Consider the following 18621-nt stretch of genomic DNA (forward strand, 5'->3'; position numbering starts at 1 on the left):
CATTCTCAAACAAATTCCTCAGATGAAAATGATGAGACGCTTTCATGACACGAGTAAAATGTGCTAATGCCTTGGCTAGAAAATGATCTAATCTTTAGCAAGAATTAGTTGTTTTTAATAATCCTCTTGTGCACATTTGTATTTTCCTTTTACAGTAACAAATAATATTGGTATGTACTAGTCTATGAGCGGCTTTGCTAGTCCTCTTTTACGCAAAAAAGAAAAAAAAAAAAAAAGAAGATAAGTCAATTTCATTGGTAGACTATCCCACATATTATTAAAAATATAGTATATAATTTTGAGTTTTACTTTTACATACATTTTTTTCTGCTGTGGCTTACTGCCAAACTTCTTCTATCATTTCTGAATTATTTATAGAAACAGAAATGCAAGGGTTGGGCTGTTTAGGGTTTTTTACAATTAGATTAAACTAATTAAATCGATTTAGATGCACGAAGATATTTCTCATGTACACATTTTAGGAACTTATCGATATAGGACACGATCACACAACCTTAAAAGAAGTCCAGTTTGTTTTGACCATGGAAGAATCAAGAATGGACCATTGGTACGAGAACGAAAGAGTAAGTTTAGTTTAGGGTCATGGCCAGTGGCAATAGATGTGTAGGTTTGTGAATCCATGGGCCACTAGTACAGCATTGGGTTAGGGGGGACCAAATTTTCCTCTATTTTTTTTAAACCTATTATTTGATTATTTCTCATGGTCACCATCTTCTAGATGACAATTACTTCACCATAGTTCAACTCATTTCCGTTTAGAGATCCAAAGGAGTATGCTAAACCAATAAAACTTAATATTATTGGAAAATTATTGTTTCACACCTTCTAATGTGAAATATATTTCACACAATATACACACTTTCATACATTTTTTTGAGGGGACACACTTTCATACTTGATGTTCACATATTACAAATAATGTAAAAGAATGTGATTTGTAGGCTTGATTGGTGGTTGCTAGTGGTTTTAGATTAGTTGGGTTTGAATGTCTTGGGATTGTTTTTGTGATGTTTTGGGTTAAAGTTAGGAGAAGAAGTAGGAGATGTACTTGGAGCTTTGCTTCATAGTAATGAGGAAACTTCTGTGGGGAATCACAATTTGATTCCTAAAACCACTTTAAAAATAGGGATGCAGGGCGCGGTGTCGATGTCAAAAAAGATTTGAGTGTGTTTTTCTCGCCATCGATTGATTTTGAGGTGAAATGGTACAACTCACAGCCCGATAAATGATATCAAAGTCAGGGTCATGAATTCGACTCACAAAAGTGTCATTATGAGAAAGATCTTTGGGGGATCATAACTCGACTCTCTACAATCGTTCTAAAAACAGGTTTGCGAAGTGTGATACTGAATGTTATAAAAAGATTTGAGTATATCTTTCTCATCACCAATTAATTTTGAGATGAAATGGCACAATTCACGGTCTGACAACCTTAAAACCTAAATTAAGGTGGTGGTTTTGTTTGTGTAAAAATTAAATTATTGATTATATGTTGTCCTCAATGAAATGCCTTCTCTGTGTTCTTGGATATTTCTTATTTATAGACAATATGAAGTGAAGTTCTGATTTTCTTGTTGTGGACAATTTTTTAGGAAATCAAATTTGCATTTACAATAAACACATCATTGGAATCCTTTTATTAGTAGGAGAACCAACTTAATGAAGAAACGTAATTTTCATTATATATTTTTGTTCTTAGAATATCGTCAAGGAACAAGGAGAAAGATATTTTGATTTCTTAAATAGTTGTTTTTTTAATGTTTTATTGTGTTTTTTAATGGTGAGTACATAAGTGAATTATGGGAACACAACCAAACTAACCTGAGATGGACAAAATTATAATTTTTTAATCAAAAATGGAAAAGTTCAACCCAAGCCATAAATGGGTCATGTGCAATTTGTTTATAAAGTATTTAATGTTTTAGTTTATCTTGATTGTCAAGTCAATATTCAAAATGAAAGGCTCTTGCAGTAAAATTTATAATATTAGTAATTTAAATTAATTAATAGACACAAGCTTAATTTTTTTGCAGAATACAATGATCAAAAGATTCTAAACAGAGGCCCGAAATTGATCAAATCATTGCACTTGACCTACGATGCATGTATCTGTAACTCTTGCATGGCATGATTGTACAAAATTAATTTGCATGTCATTGGTGAACCTAACTTTCTAACTTCCTATTTCCATTGTGTCATGATCATTGGGGGATTTTGAGGCATACTCACTCGAACGAAAATAGGAAAAAAAAAATTTATTTGAATTAAAAGCAACATGTAAGTTAGAACCCCCCCCCAAAAAAAAAAAACAGCATGTAAGTTATGACAAATGAAAGCTATTCCAATAGTGGGAATTGTATTCCTGTGAGATTTTAATAGGATTCCTGATAAAAATTCTTACTCGAATTCCCTGAAAGTGACAATCTATTTTGTGAAAGTACATATATTTTTCTAAACTTAAGAACTAGGAACGTAATTTCAGTTAGATTTTCTAGAATGTAGTATGTTTTTTGAGATTTGAATGTTTGAAGGTAATTCAGATTGAATGAACCAACCAACCCTAATCGTGCTTGAGCTACTGTGTGGTCACTATCAAGGTCTCCATAGACAATGAAAGTTTGTATAATTGTATGTGCTGTTTGAGATTTTTTTGATATTCTATCCCTAAAAATTAAAGGAAAAGGTTTAAACCTCCAAACCGGTTTGAAGGAAACTTCCTTCAACTAATTACATGGCGGGTAATTAAGAAGATTATTCATGTGTATTTTTAATTACATGACTTTTTTAATGAATTATTTGACATATTTAAATAATTCGCGTGAATAGTTTTATAAATTATCATATTGTACATTAGAAGAGATTCTTTCAAACTAGTTAGAAAGTCTTGTTCTGCAATAAACTATTGTATAGGCAAGAACTTGTTCATTATGCTAGTCTGGTCCATTGAGTTTCAATAATGTTCTATGTACAAGTAAGCAAGGTTGTAAAAATCGGGATCTTACGTAGGATCGTAAGAGGTGGGTGGAATCGTAGAATTGTAGAATCAGATCGTGAATCGTAAAATCTTTCATTATTTGAGAAAAAACAAAAAATACACATTAGTATGTTAAATAATCAGTTAATTACATAAATTATACATTTATTGATATAATTACTATACATCACTACATCCATTTGTAAGCATCATTTAAACAGTCCAAAAACCTCAAAATGTGACATTCTATTGAGATATTTTTTATTTGGGTCCAATTGACACTCTCTCTACATTAGAGTGGAAAAACTTGTTGGGATTTTATTTTTCATTTAAGTCTAACTGAGCCTTCTGTCAAGTTAAAGAAGATTACAAAAAACTAAGGTCGTTTAAAATTGCCAGAATTGTACAATCATACCGATCTTAAATAATCACAAAAATCCTTAAAAGATTTGAATCATTTTGGGTAGGTGGAATCGTAAAATCGTAAGATTGTAAGATCTAGATCGGGATTTTGACAACCATGCAAGCAAGTTGGCTATTTAAGCAATTATACACGAGAGAAATGCAATTCTAACATGCAATTATAACCTAGAAAGAAAGTTGACTTTGATTGCCAAGTGGCTACCAATTTGAAGTAACAGAGCAAGCTGAAAGTTAGACCCGAAGTCATAATCTATGAAAGAAGAAACTGATGTATATATATATTTCTTACAATAAGTGGGGTGAGAGAATTCCAACTCTAGTTTTTTCAACGAGTAGAATTGAACAATAAATTATTATCACGCTTAAGTGAAAAAAGCCAACTCAGGCTGTTCCCCATATCTATTTTTTCTTCATAAAAAAAAATTAAGCATTGAAGAAATGCAAAAATGCAATGTAAGGGAATTTAAGCTTATAACAGCTTTGATGTGTGAGGGTTACAATTTTGTAGATAGGTTTGCTAAGTTTAAACATTTTAAAGCATTAATTAACGATTTTCAATTTCATGTATGTGGCAAAGAAGAGGAACAAGATAGAATTCTCAGCGTCATAATCAAGCTTAATTTGAAAAGGAGAGGGGGCATGGAACCTTTATACTTGAACACTCATTGTGTTGATGGTGATGGGCAATGAACATTGAACAGATCCCCCCATTTGAATTGGTCCAATAAAAAGGGGACCTTTGCCATATAGCTTTGGACCATTGTTTCACGCTTTGGTTTGAGTGCTACAAAAATGATAGAGGCAATCACACATATGCACACACACTGATGCGGTTGTCGATTACTGCTATAAAATAACCTGAACAGGAAAAAACTTTTAAAGCATTGGACCACTATTTTTCATTTGTGAAATCAAACCGAGACCACTGCAGCAGATCCTATATTACATACCCTTCTCACAGTATCAATATGGTGGAGCTGGATGCTTCATCTATGGTCCAACTGTGAACCTCTCTTTGAACTCTTATAAATATCTTTGCTTGGCCCATTTTGTAAATCGGTGTAGGTGTGCATCGAATCCCATACATCTTCATGGAAGTAAATTAATATATAGAGATGCTTTTAATTTGGATAAGGGAGCACACAACAAAAGGAATTCCTTGTTTTTGATACTTTTTTACTTATGTCACTTCTTCAATTAGATTGTTCAGATAATATTTGTGTTCAACCATTTCTATTTGTCATGGCCAGTACATTCCTTTTTTCACCAAAAAAGGAAAATTAAAAAATCAGAAGTATCACCTTCTTTTTCTTTTTCGATAAGCATATCACTTTCTTTTTTACCCCTTTATTAAGTTTAATGTTCAAATTTTAAAATATCACCCTTTTTTTTATGTACAATATAGAAATTTTACTTAATCACATAGGCATACACAACACACTAATAGTTTTTGTTGCACCATTTTAATAATGATAGCAACAATTACAACAAAAACCTAATATATATTTTCACTGCCTTGTAATTGGAGTGGCAATATGCAAATTGATAGTTTGATGTTTTAGGGTCTATTTGGTTGGAATGATGAAATAGTGAGAAGATAGAAAATAAGAAGGAAGTGAAAAAGTGGGTGAGTAGAAAATTTTTAGTTTTCCCTCCGTGTGTTTGGTTGAGAGAGAGGAAAAATGAAGAGATTGAAAACTCTTTTGTTTGATTAAGTAGAAAAGTGAGAGGATAGAAAATGTAGTTTGTATAAATTTATTCTCATGCTCCTAGTACATAAAAACAACTTTTTAAATAGTTTATAAAAATTAATTTTTTTTTAACTACTACAAACTTACACAACTAATAAAACATCTAGAAAAAAAAAACTAATAACCAAAAAAAAATAGTTGGGTTTGATATGAAAAAAAAGAGAGGCAACCAACTTGGTATAGTGGAAAAAAAAAACAAAAAAAAAAAACAAAACAAAACAAAACAAAACGAAAGAGGCAGTAGTAATGAGCACGAACATTTCCAAAAGAAAAAAAAGCAACTTTAATAAATAAAGGGAGGATAGATGAGTAATTTCACATAAAATCCACTTTCTCCCCACTTTTCTCTCTAGTTTTTTCCCTAAATTGAGGAGAACATTTTTTCTTATTAAATGGTGGGCCCAGGGAGAAAACTTCCCCAACCCCATTTTCTCCTCTCACTTTTTCTCTCCTATTTCCTATCCCCTCTATCATTTCACCTCCAACCCAACATACCAAGGGTCAAGTCCCTCCCCATCTCCCTAACTATATTGGAAATGCCCTTTAATCTCTTCTCTTTCATTTGAAAATTTTGTTTTATAATTAAATTAAAGCTACCTTTTCTTTTATTACTAAAATTGTTTTTTTTTTATAAAGAAATCGACTTGTTTTCTAGAAAATTGACTCCTTTTTTTTGTATTTAGTTGCAATTCAAAAAATATGCCAAAAAACATTTTCACTTATTTGCCTCGTATGAAAAAAAAAAATCATTAATATTTTATTATTGATCTAAATAATTATATGAGCAAAAGTTTTTAAACATGAAAACAAAACCAAATGGGAAAACATTTCCTAATTTTTGGACTATTTGGGATCATCAATGGGGAAAAACAAACCCCTAAATTCAAAACCTAGGTGAAAATTAAGTGGGAAAGCAATGGGCAAGAAAAAAAAAATGTCATGTAAAGAAAAGATCAACGAAAGTCAGCAACTAATCAATGCTCACTCTGTGGACAGAGAAAGGGGTGAAAAGAGAGAAATTATCATTGGGCAAGTTTTTTATGGTGTCAAGTTTATTTGTTTGTGGTCAATTGGAAAATGCTTGAGATAATTTTTTTTTAAAAATTACAAACTGTTGATGTAGTAGGTAGTTACTGGTAAGTAAAAAGGTTATGTGAATGGTGGATCAAGTAAGAATTTTTCACAACAACATTTTGTAAAATATTAAAAAATAATTTTTGGTTATAGTATTACTCATGGTCTATTAAGTATATAACATTCCAAAAAATGTTTTAACGGTTTTCCCTTTATTATTACTTTTTGTTCACACATAAAAATTTTATAGTCTTAGATTTTCTACAATATCAACCACTAGAAAGTTCAAAATATTATCACAGAAGTGATGATCAAATTAGTCATTTGATGAATATGTTACAAATTTATAATAAATATACATTTTATATATGTGTATATATATATATATATATATATATATATAGTTCTATAAATTTTATAAAATATATATGTATCTTACAATACATGATACAATATATAATACCAACAAAAAAAAAATTAAAATTCAGTTCACAAGGCAATTCATGTTTTGACAACTATAACTAGAATCAAGTTTTAAAGAAATGCTAGTCGCGACTAGCGAGAGTGACACAAGTTACAATTGCCTTTAGGAATGATCCTTTAAGATTATTAGGTAGGGAAAATGAAACGGTGATGCAGAAGGATAAGGAGAATGAGAAGAAGTCTTGTTTCCAAAGCTTCAAATTTGGGAACTCTAAAAAAAAAATTACCTGAGGCTTCCTTATTAATTTGACGTTTTGGTGCAAGAAATTAAGGCACATGCAATCTACGTGTTGTCTCTGTTAGTAAAGGGACCGAACATTAATTGAACTTTGGTCTATCGTATACAAAGTACAAACACAAAATCGCTGTATCAAATTGGCGAAAACACAGTTTAGAAGGTTTTAATGCAACAACGCAAAAAGTAGAAGGATGTCAGTGGAATTTGACTAATTTTCTATATGGTGCTTGATGAAAATATTAATGATATTACCCATCAAATTGAGGTGTAATTCTTAAATATGAATTTTTTGAATGCCAGATCTACAACTAATACCTTATAGTTTTCCGTAATTGAATTATCTTATCTTATCAGTTATTTCCTTGTCTTTGTTTACCTAACGTGTTATAGATTATTCTTAAAAATCTATGCATTTGGGTATAGTCCCTTCAGTGCATTGTATCGCACCGTATTAACTCAATCTATTGAAAATGAGTAAGGATCATAAGAATAATAATTTGTTTTAAGGGTCCAGTTAACAAATGTTCTTGGAGTATTTATTAGTAGACCAATTTAAAAAAGTTTTGATTCCATTTTATTAAAAATATAAAAAGTTATAAAAAAAATCAGCTACTTTTTTTCTTTACCCATAAAAAACTTTTGAAATAGGAATAATAGTTTGTTTTATTCCTATTTTATTAAAAGTATAAAAAGTTGTAAAAAAAAATCAACTACTACTTTTCTTTCTTTATCTATAAAAAAACTTTTAAAATAGTTTATAAATCAATACTCTTAGAACATCAATTAACTTTTTCTCCTTATTTTAGTTTGACTCATTTATTTTTCTCACTTTTGTTTTAACTCTTGCACGCATAGGTTAAATTTGACCATGTTTTACTTGAATTCATCTGTTTGTCGAGTGTACTTAAAGGACAAGGCGGACAAATTTCACCAATTTGAGACACTATACGCAAGCCAAGTTGTATCTCAAAATTCGAAATAAAATCATGCAATAGTTACCATGCAATTTCACTTTCAATGATTGAGATTTTTTTTTTTAAAATCACCTTTAATCTCGATTCTTGGTCAAAATTTTTTAACATTCTATTTTTAACTTTGCAATACTCCCCAATGAGTCCAAATCCGTAGAAATCCCAACTATCCAAGTTACTGCTGATAACTTAATAAGACCAAACGACAAAAAATAATCAATTAATTATGTCATATATCCAACCATACAAGCTACTTTGAGGCTCAGCCAACACCATACAAAGTAAGTAGTATTATTATTTTAAATAAAAAAAAATCAGGGTGAGACCCACACTTAAATTGACGTGGTCCAATGGGGACCCGACGTGTTGGAACCCGAGCCGAGTGGGAGCGTGGACTGTTCTAGCTAAATCTGACGGGAAGGTGACCAAAGTCAGACAAACTTTTTACCTTACCTGTCAATCCCTGATTTGCCCTTCATTCTAGAGATCATCACAACCCGTCGCTCAACTCAACTCCGAAAGCGACTGATTGGACACGATTCCTTTGTTTTCTTTCCCTTCTCTTCTTTGCCTCGTTGTCATGTACCCATCCGTCTATACGGCGATACCCTCCTCTCCTTAACTTACCAAATTACCCCTACTATCTTTCTACCTAATTTGATGGCCATTTCCATTTTTGGCCTAATTTATTTTATTTTATGTAAAAAAAAAAAAAAACTAAAATCATTTTTAAGTATAAGTATATTCTTATCTAATACATTTGATTAAAAATAAACTTATTTTTATTAAATTATATTGTTTGAAAAATAAATCAAATAAAAGTGAATTTTTTTTAGAGAGTTTTAATTATAGTGTCGGCTCTTGATGATATTTATTTAATAAAAGCAAAGTTGTATTGTGGTTCTAGCTAGTTCAACAAAGTTTTTTTGGTCATTGAATAAGATATTCGAAGTTTGAATTTCTTCTATATCAATAATCAAATGGTGTCGTAATCGATGATAAGAACAATTATAATAAAGTGGATGTTATAGATTGAAATCTATCCTATGTATTAAAAAATAAAAGTAGAGTAGTAGTAAAAATAAAACTCTAAAATTAGAAACATATTCATATGTTGATACTATAAAAAAAGTATATTTAATTCATTCCTTACTAATATTAAGATGCAATGGTTATTATGGATTTGAGTTATGTTATTATCAAAACAAATTATTACAACATCTGAAGTGTAAATTTTTCATAGGTCAAAATAAAATAATAAATTGATACTCACTATAATTTAAAACATGAGTTTTATAAAAATGTTGTGAGATTTTGTTGTATATATAAAATTTCTCTATGGATTTAGATGCAGTATGATGCCATTTAGTGTCTTGCTTACAATTAATATTGTATTAAACTTGTACACATAAAAATTGAAAATAACTAGTTGTGATGTGAGACTTACGTACTCTTCTTCCAAGTTATAACTCAAATATATATTTTAATTATTCATATCATATACTAAACTCAAAATTTTGTAAATTATATTACTAGTTAAATTCTTTTTTTTATCTCGCCTTTAATAAAACAAATAAATTGGTTAAACGAAAGCATAAGTCAAATTGAGTATCAAATTGTCACGTAATAAACATAATAGATTCTTTATTGATATTATAAGTGTAAGTGCACAATTGTACCTGGACCAAAAAATAAGTGTTGGGCTCAAACCCAATGAGCCTTATATAATGAAATTTGTAGAGTATGGACTTGAAACTTAGGTTTGGGATGTTGGAAGTTTGATTAACAAGCTAGAATGCCACAATTTATGCAAATGGTAAACAAGTATGACAAAGAAACCTCCTCGGACGTAAGCCGAGGACGAATTTGTATAATACTTCTCTTTCTATGCCAAAGATTACAATTCTTAGTTCTTATTTAGCTAAGAAGAAAAGTCTCCTTTTCTTTCCCCTCTTGTCTTCTTATATACTTCTTCTTCTTCCTTGTTTTGTCCACGTGTCACACAAATCTTCCTTTTAAATACTTGTCCCGTCCACCACCTTCTTGAAGTCTTCAAATAGTGGCAGGAAGGCTGAATTCTACTGTTCAGAGGTCATTTCTTCATTAATGCAGCTAGGGAGGTAGATGCAGGGTCTTTAATGTGGTGGTATCAGCTTTTTACTCAGATATTTCTCACATGTTCCTGCCTCTAAAGGGTGCTTGGATCACCCTTTTACCCATCAGTTCTTCCAAAATTCTGCCTCTAACCCATTTGGCAAGTCCCAGGGTCAATGCTGGGCCTGTCCGAGGAGACACTCCTCCTCAGACAACTCCTCGGACCTCTACAGTGTGGACTGACTTGTGGACCTAGAGGCTCTGATCAAAACAGACTGGTACCAACCAATCAGACCCAAAGCCCAAACGCTTATTCAAGAGCTTTTACCCCTCACAATAAGTATGGTGCCTGAAAGTTATATAGATCAAGATTTGTTTTTTTTTTTTTTTTTAATATTTTAATATCAAAGTTAGGTCATGTCTAAATTTTGCTCAAACCTCACCTTTATTTTGACTAATGACAATGATCTTTATACAAAGATTTTATCTTTTAGACATGACCTAATGTTATGTCATTGTACAAAGTAAAAACAAATCGCAAGTAATTTTATATGAGTTTGTTTTTACTGACTAATTTTAAATGAGTTTGTTTTTACTGATGACTACTTTTATATAAAAACTAAATTTTTGTAAAATTACATTTGTGTTTAAAAAAATAGTTAGAAAGTTATATTTAACAAAATAAACAAAATAATCTCATGCCAACACAGTCGAAGCCATGTGACCTATATATCATGTTCTATTGTGTCTATTTTTCGCTTTGAGCTAAAGAAAAAAAAAAAAAAAAAAATCAACATTGGGCTAACTTATAAAAAACCTAAACAAATTCAAGTTGAAATATGTATAATAAAAAATTAATGGCGCTGTAACTTAACAAAATATAAATTTTATTTAATTTTTTTCAACATTTCTCTCCAACTTGATCTCTTTCTCTCTCATAATTGAAGAATACAGTGGCCGGCCTAACTGCCTAAGGCTTAGGTGACTGTCCTTGGCTGTGCGGTGGTCGGCTGAGTTGGCAATGATGTGGCTATACTTGGGTGTGTGATGGATGAGCCCCCCAAAATTTTGGATGTCTAGTCCACTAGCTTCTATGTTGCTCTCCTTTGCAACTCCACTTGGCACCGGTTCTTCTTAGATCTTAGATCACAACTAATGTGTCACAATTCTAACAATAGAAGACATTAATTAATTGCTTACAACTTTCGCATCGACTTATTTTCATTTTTATTTTTCCTACCACCTACTATCAATGACTTATGGTATTAAGATACAAAAGTTGTATTTATAGATTTTTTTTGTTGACACTCATCAATTCACCACGTATCAAAATTGAAGAGATTATTTACCAGAAAAATGAAGAATTGAAGATCAGTAGAGAGTGTGGGAAAAGACAAAAAAAAAAAAAAAATTGTATTTTTATATCAATTATTTTCTCCAAATAATCTAACTTTTATTTTTAATTTTTTAAAAATAATCTAGACTCAAGCTTTTTGTCACACATTTAACATAAAAGTCACCAAAAAAACTATATATATATATATTAATATTATAAACCATATACAAATAAACTACCAAAAATTGCAAAATACCCAAACGGACATTGAGATTTTTTCAAAGATCTACATGGAAGATACATCAAAAAAATTAAAAGACAAAAAATAACATGGGGGATTGCAAACACAATGGGAAAAAAGGGATAAAAATTGAATGAGTATATAATTTTTAAATGAAATAGAGGTTAAAAGAGAAGAAAGCTTGATGTGAAATATATTTGAGAAATTGATAGCTAAAATAAAATATAAGAATTTTATGCTAGAATTTGACTTAGGGTGCGTTTGTTTCGACAATAAATCAATTCCGAAAAATGTTTTCAGCATTTGTGGGTGTTTGGCAACACCTGAAAATTTGGTCAAACAGAAAATGAAACCAGTTGACCGTAAAATCAACCCTCCCCACCCGTAAAATGAATTCCGTGTCTATTTTACCTTCAAATAGGAATTTTCCAGAAAATTGAGAGACAGAGCACGAAGAGAGAGAGAGAGAGAGAGAGAGAGAGAGAGAGAGAGAGAGAGCACGAAAAGAGAGTAGAGAGAGCGAGTCACACCCCAACCCGCGCCGACGAGTCGCGCCTTCGCTTCTCTCTTCGTCGAACCCAGTCGCCGAACCCAGTCCCGGCGAGATCGCGCCTTCGCCTCTCTCTTCGTCGAACCCAGTCGCCGAACCCAGTCCCGGCGAGATCGCGCCTTCGCCTCTCTCTTCGTCGAACCCAGTCGCCATCGCCGATCACGATCTCGCCTTCGCTATTGCCGATCACGATCTCGCCTTCGCCTTCGCCGCGCCGCGCCGACACGATCTCCCCTTCGCCATCGCCAGTCGCCTCTCTCTCTCTCTGTCTTCATTCTTCTCTGACCGATTTGGGTTTTGTTGATTTGTTAGAGAAAAATTGATGATGAGTTTTTTTTTTATTTTTGGGTTTTGTTGTTCATGATATTTGTTTGGAAGCCGAGAAAATGTGAGCAACAAATACAAAATGCATTTTCTATAATATTTTCAAGATGACAACCAAACACCAGAAAATATTTTTCAAAATATTTTTTAAAATGTTACCAAACACCTAAAAATATTTTCTTTTCCCGAAAATATTTTCCTTTCCTGAAAACATTTTCCAGAATTGCTTTACTGTTGAAACAAACGCACCCTTAAAGAACACTTGCTCTAATGCCAAGTTGCAAGGCAACCCTTCCATCTTTAGCTAATTGAAAGTTGAAACTTGCAAGTTCCAAATTCATATTATTTTATGCTATAATAAGAAATAAATAAATAAAAACTTTAAAAAAGAAGAAAAAAGAAGTTATTCTTATAGCTAAGAGGGGCATCATAGTAACTAGCGACTCTGAACGTTTCCACTCTTCCCTTTTTATAACACCATCAGGGTCTCCTTTCAGAGAAAAATAACTCTCTTCTCTCTCTCTGTTTTTGCTCTGCTCAGCTCAGCTCTGCTCTGAGAGATCCCAACCAAAAATATCACTTCCTAAACAGTACTCTCTTTGAGTTCCACCTCAACTGTGATCAGAGTCCTCCAACTTTGTTTCTTTCTTCTGAGTGATGGGTGTGAGTAGCCGTTGCTCCCATACTTCTCACATCACCGAGATCATCATCACCAGCTTCTTCCGCCACAAACCATAGATTCTCACACAAAACCACCACCGTTGGATCAGCATAATCTAGCTGTCATGGCTGCTTGATTAACACAAAAAACCAATAACAAACAATAAACAAAAAAAACTGATCAGGTCTTGTTATTATACTATGGCTGGTGGCAGAGTCTATAGCAGTGGTACTGGTGGTAATAGTGGTTCCAATTTGAGTGTTTTGTTTCAGAATCAAAAGGGTGCTTGTGCTTCCGAGCCTCTTGATTCTCTTTTCCTTTCTGGGTCTTCCCCTTCTTTCCTAGGTACTCTCTATAAGCTTTACAAAAATTGTGTTATGGGTTATTTGTATTCTTCAATTTGATTTTGTTTAATTACCTCTAATTTTGCTTTGTCTAGATGAACATGGTTTCATTTTATTGCGTAATATTGCATTCATAGACTCTATGCTTTTACTTGCACTAAATTGGCTATGTATACTTATTGTTAAATCCTTGGTACTATTGATTCAGACAACCAAACCAAATTTATATGTTATACAAGAATGACCAAGCAAGAGAGAGAATTTGAACAAGATTCTTTAGTAACCCAATTAATGTTCGTGGCAAATCCAGCAAAATTCTAAGTAATTGGACACTTCCAATGTGTTTATATGTTTTTGTGTGTAGCAATATGAAACAATGATATGTTAATTCAAGATTTAGTTTTTATTATGGTGTTTGATTACAAGATGGTATTTTTGAAGTGTGGTATTGTGTGTTTGTGTTTCAGGCTCAAGATCTATGGTGAGCTTTGCAGATGTTCGTGGAGGAAACGGATCGAATAGGCCGTTTTACCGTGCATATGATCACGATGACAATGGAGACGAGGACTTGGAAGACTATCTCCATCAACCCGAGAAGAAGAGGCGGCTGAGTGCCGATCAAGTTCAGTTTCTGGAGAAAAGTTTCGAGGTGGAGAACAAGCTTGAACCTGATCGGAAAGTCCAGCTCGCGAAAGAGCTTGGCTTGCAACCTCGGCAGGTTGCTATTTGGTTTCAGAACCGCCGTGCACGGTGGAAGACCAAACAGATGGAGAAGGAATATGAGGTTTTGCAAGATAGCTACAATAGCCTCAAGACTGACTATGAAAATCTACTCAAGGAGAAGGATAAACTAAAAGCACAGGTAAAATTAGTGCGATTAGATGCGCTTTGTTAATTGTTTATCCCCATAGAAAACAGGGGAAAAAGTAATTTTTGGCATGGAATCCAACAAAATGTGCTAAAAAAAGTCTATAAAGCTGGCTTTTTGGGCAAACCAATGTGTTCCACAACCACAATTCACCACCTTTCTTTTTGTGTTGTATTGGGATTTGGGTCATAATTGCACTAATGAAAGTGTGAATTTTTTTGGCAGGTTGTTCTTCTCCAAGACAAGCTGCTCCTGAGAGAGAAAGAGAGGGGAATCTCTGAACTGTCTGATACCAACAAATTATCTCAGGAACCACTGCAAAAGCCTGTTGCTGAATCTGTTTCTGAGGGTGAAGTATCCAAAGTGTCAATTGTGGCTTGTAAGCAGGAGGATATGAGTTCAGCTAGGAGTGATATATTTGATTCAGATAGCCCACATTACACTGATGGGGTTCACTCTTCACTGCTAGACCCTGGTGATTCTTCAAATGTTTTTGAACCTGATCAGTCGGATCTATCTCAAGATGAGGTGGATAATTTAAATCTGGGTAAGAGCTTATTGCCTGCATACATCTTTCCTAAGCTGGAAGATATTGATTACTCCGACCCGTCCGAAAATTCATGTAATTTCGGATTTTCTGCTGATGATCATGCATTTTGGTCCTGGTCTTACTAAGTACTGTGGTATATGCATTTCCTATGATTTGGTTTAGAGCATGATATGGTGCTAAAGATGTAAAGGAGCAAATAAATCCGAGCAATGGGTATATACATCTCGAGCCAGCTTGTTGTTGGGGGGTGGTTTGGGCTGCAGTGTACCATGAAAAATGTTGGTCTTTTTGCCCCATTTGTGATTTTGTTTTAGTAGGGGTTCTTACTTCTTAGTATTAATAAGTAAAACTCTTTTTTGGTTGGGAATGTAATTAAATAATATCTTCTTATGCACAATGCTATATTGCATTTGAATTTGTGTTCAAATTGGGATTGGCATGATTGGTTCATCACTGGGTCTAAATTGTGTCTCGCAGAAATTAGTGTTAGTAAATTAAACAGCCCATGGTAGGCTGGACGATAAAAGACATTGTAACCAATTTTCTGCTTAGAAGTGTGAGAAATAAAGTTTAAGAGTAGATATTCACAAGTCACATTATAAATTTTTTTTTTAATTCGATAGTTGTAACAATAGAGAAAGATTTAAACGTAAGATGTTATGAACATATTAAGAAATCCTAACTAATTAAACTGCAGTGTTCTTTTTAAGTCACACAACCTTCTTGTTCTAACGATTTTATTGGTAATTATTATTCATAATTTGTTGAAATTACGGGAAAGGTGGTTTGGATTACCTCAAAAATAGTTTGGAATGTTTTTCCAAGGGCATGCAAGATGCCTTTGGCATGCAAAATCCTTGAAATTTGTGTTTGATTATTCTTTATGCTTTTTGTGTTGTAATAGTGCCTAACTATTAGTAGGACATGCACTATACTATTTAGCACTATACACAGTTTTAGCTATAGTTCAATAGGTAAATTCGAATATCACCAACCAAATGACAATAAAAGTAGGACATGCACTATACTGTTTAGCACTATACACAGTTTTAGCTATAGTTCAATAGGTAAATTCGAATATCACCAACCAAATGACAATTAAAGCAATCATCACGAAACAAGTTATATGTTTGAAATTCTATCACAACAGTATAGTACACTTATAATACTTTACCTAAATTTTATCAATTTTAAAAACATCCAAATAATGAGACAAAATATTTATTTTATAGGTTACCTTTTCTTATTGTTTTCTATGGATTGAATGCTCTAAAAATTAAGTAGGGAAAACTGGAATAAATAATATTTTCCTCTCTTTGGAATTTGGATGTTTTAAAAATGGGTAATACTTAGGTATAATATTATAGGTGCTAAACATTAGATTTCATCATTAAATTCAAATATCTGGTTGTAGTAACCAATCAAATACAAATAATATTATCTTTTTTTTAAAAAAATAATTAAATTCAATGCATTATGTATATGAGTTTAATTGGAAAACTTAATGTATATACTTAATATACTATATCTAAATTTTACTCTAAATATTAACTTGGTAAAGAGGAATAAAAAATCATTCTTTTTGTTTGGATGTTCTAAACATCAAGTGCAAAGAAGAAAGGGAAAGAAAATGATTATATAAATTTACAATTACACCATCTTTTTCTTTTTCTTTTTCTTTTTTTAAGCATCTTTCCTAATTTTAAATATAGAAATATAAATCGATGTCAAAAAGGCAAAATTAACAATATAATTTTTTTTTTATACAAAAAAGTGTAATTTCTCGCCTCTCCTCTCCATCAAATATCCCGAATTTAAAAGAATTAAAAATGAGGTCTCCTAACATTCTCTCCTTCATCCTTTAAAAAAAACATCTAAATAATATTTTATTTAATTAAAACTTCTCATCCCCTTTCCTCTATTTCCCTCTTCACCATCCAAACACACTTCTATTTTTATTTTATTTTATTTTTTCATATACAGAGTACCCACATATGTGCTATAGTATAATAAAGTATATAAACAGGTTTGTATAGACAAAAGAGTTGACCTGCATATCTTGCTACATGTGTAATCTAGTTGTAATATTAAATTCTTGTGGAGGTTATTGAAGCATCCGTAGCTATTATGCCTTCTTTTTGTTGTGGGGGCCAACTTCATGATGGACTTAGCAAAATGCAAAATGTTGTTTCTTACTTTCTCTCAACATATAGGATCAAGGTGGCTTTTTATCCCTTATTTTTCTCCTCGACCCTGTTAAAAGTGATAAGATTTGAAACGTAATGGCTCTTATCCCTAGGCTAATAAAAGCCTATTAAAACACACGAAGCCATATATTTTTTTTTTTTTACAGATTCTCAAACCTATTGAGATTCATAATAATCTACTTTCATGCTAGTGTCGAAAGTTAAATCATTATCATTAATATTGCTTATCATGTTTTAGGTATTCCTAGGTCTATATAGAAACTTTGATTTTATAGGTTTAATCACAGTTTTTTGGGTGACTTATCAAAATTGGTGGTTGGGACTGTCCCGTATAGTAATGTTTCACCTTTTTTCCCTATATGAATTATTCTTTTACACTATTGCAATGTTTAACTTTTTATTTTCTTTTAGTAATGCTTTTATACTGTCGCAATGTTTCATTTCTAAGTGTTTCCAATAAATACATTATTAAGTATGCAATTGGATACGCATAAATAAGTATGCGATTGGATACGCATTTTACGCGTATCCAACATTTGCATTTACTTTTTTTTCTTTTTAGAAAAACATGTTTCGGTCTTTTTTTTTTTATCTCGTGTACTGTTTATGAGACTCATAAACCTCTTTTTTAACAACTTTTTCATTAAAAAAGAGTTTTACCACACTATTTATACATTTAAAAATTATTTTGCTACAGTGTTTTCAATTTTCAACAAAATATGAGATATCCAAACGCACTCTAAGAGTTTAAATTCTCATTTTTCTAACCATCAAATTATCTAAAAAAATTTCACTTGAATACGCTGCGCGCATTACTTCCAGAAATAAGCGTTCCCATGGTTATATAGCCAAGTTCACTTAATTGTTTATAAAAAACTAATTCGACCTAGTACGTGTCCATGTTTGTAATTGTTTAATTTTTTTGATTATCGATATATGTATCAGTATGACTTTTGATGTGTTGATGACATTTCCCATATGTCATTTTTTCTTATAATTTTGATTTTGTATTCAAAAGAACATAGTTTTGTAATGCTTTGGTGAAGAAGACTTTTAATCTATCGATACTTAAACCTACTAAGTTATGCCACATCTATTATCAAAGAAAATTCAAATAACAAAGAAATCAATAAAAGGTAGTAAAGTGCAATTGAATTAAGGATTTGAGCAATCTTCTAAACTACAAGTTTGCAGGAAAGTTAGAGAATTTTAAAATGTAAGTTATAACATGCTATGAACAAATTATATCAATAAGGAAAAAAGAGTAAAAAATAGCATAACAAAAGTTTTTTAAGTTTTGTGGTGAAAGCACATTCTAGAAGATCAATATGTTTATCAAAGAAAAAACATTGTAATAAATAATTTTAAAACAGTAATGAAACATATTTTAGATTTGTTGAAACTTTAGGTAATTGAGTTTAAATCGAAATAGTATTTTAAATTTGTTAAATATTGGAGATAAAGTTTCACTTAAAAGTAAACTATGTCAACAATTCTATGTATTTATTGTG

The 18621-nt window shown here is 31.8% G+C and overlaps 1 protein-coding gene across 1 annotated transcript; it reads left to right on the plus strand.

Annotated features, from left to right (window-relative positions):
* Nucleotides 1–12978: 12978 nt before the first annotated feature.
* LOC142631844 (uncharacterized) lies at nucleotides 12979–15318 on the plus strand. Its single transcript, XM_075806167.1, has 3 exons — nucleotides 12979–13486; nucleotides 13953–14347; nucleotides 14579–15318. Exons 1-3 carry the CDS (start codon nucleotides 13342–13344, stop codon nucleotides 15026–15028), a joined length of 990 nt encoding a protein of 329 aa, XP_075662282.1. The 5' UTR covers nucleotides 12979–13341; the 3' UTR covers nucleotides 15029–15318.
* The last annotated feature ends 3303 nt before the right edge of the window (nucleotides 15319–18621 follow it).

Source organism: Castanea sativa, chromosome 4 (assembly GCF_040712315.1).
Source record: "Castanea sativa cultivar Marrone di Chiusa Pesio chromosome 4, ASM4071231v1".
Taxonomy (NCBI): domain Eukaryota; kingdom Viridiplantae; phylum Streptophyta; class Magnoliopsida; order Fagales; family Fagaceae; genus Castanea; species Castanea sativa.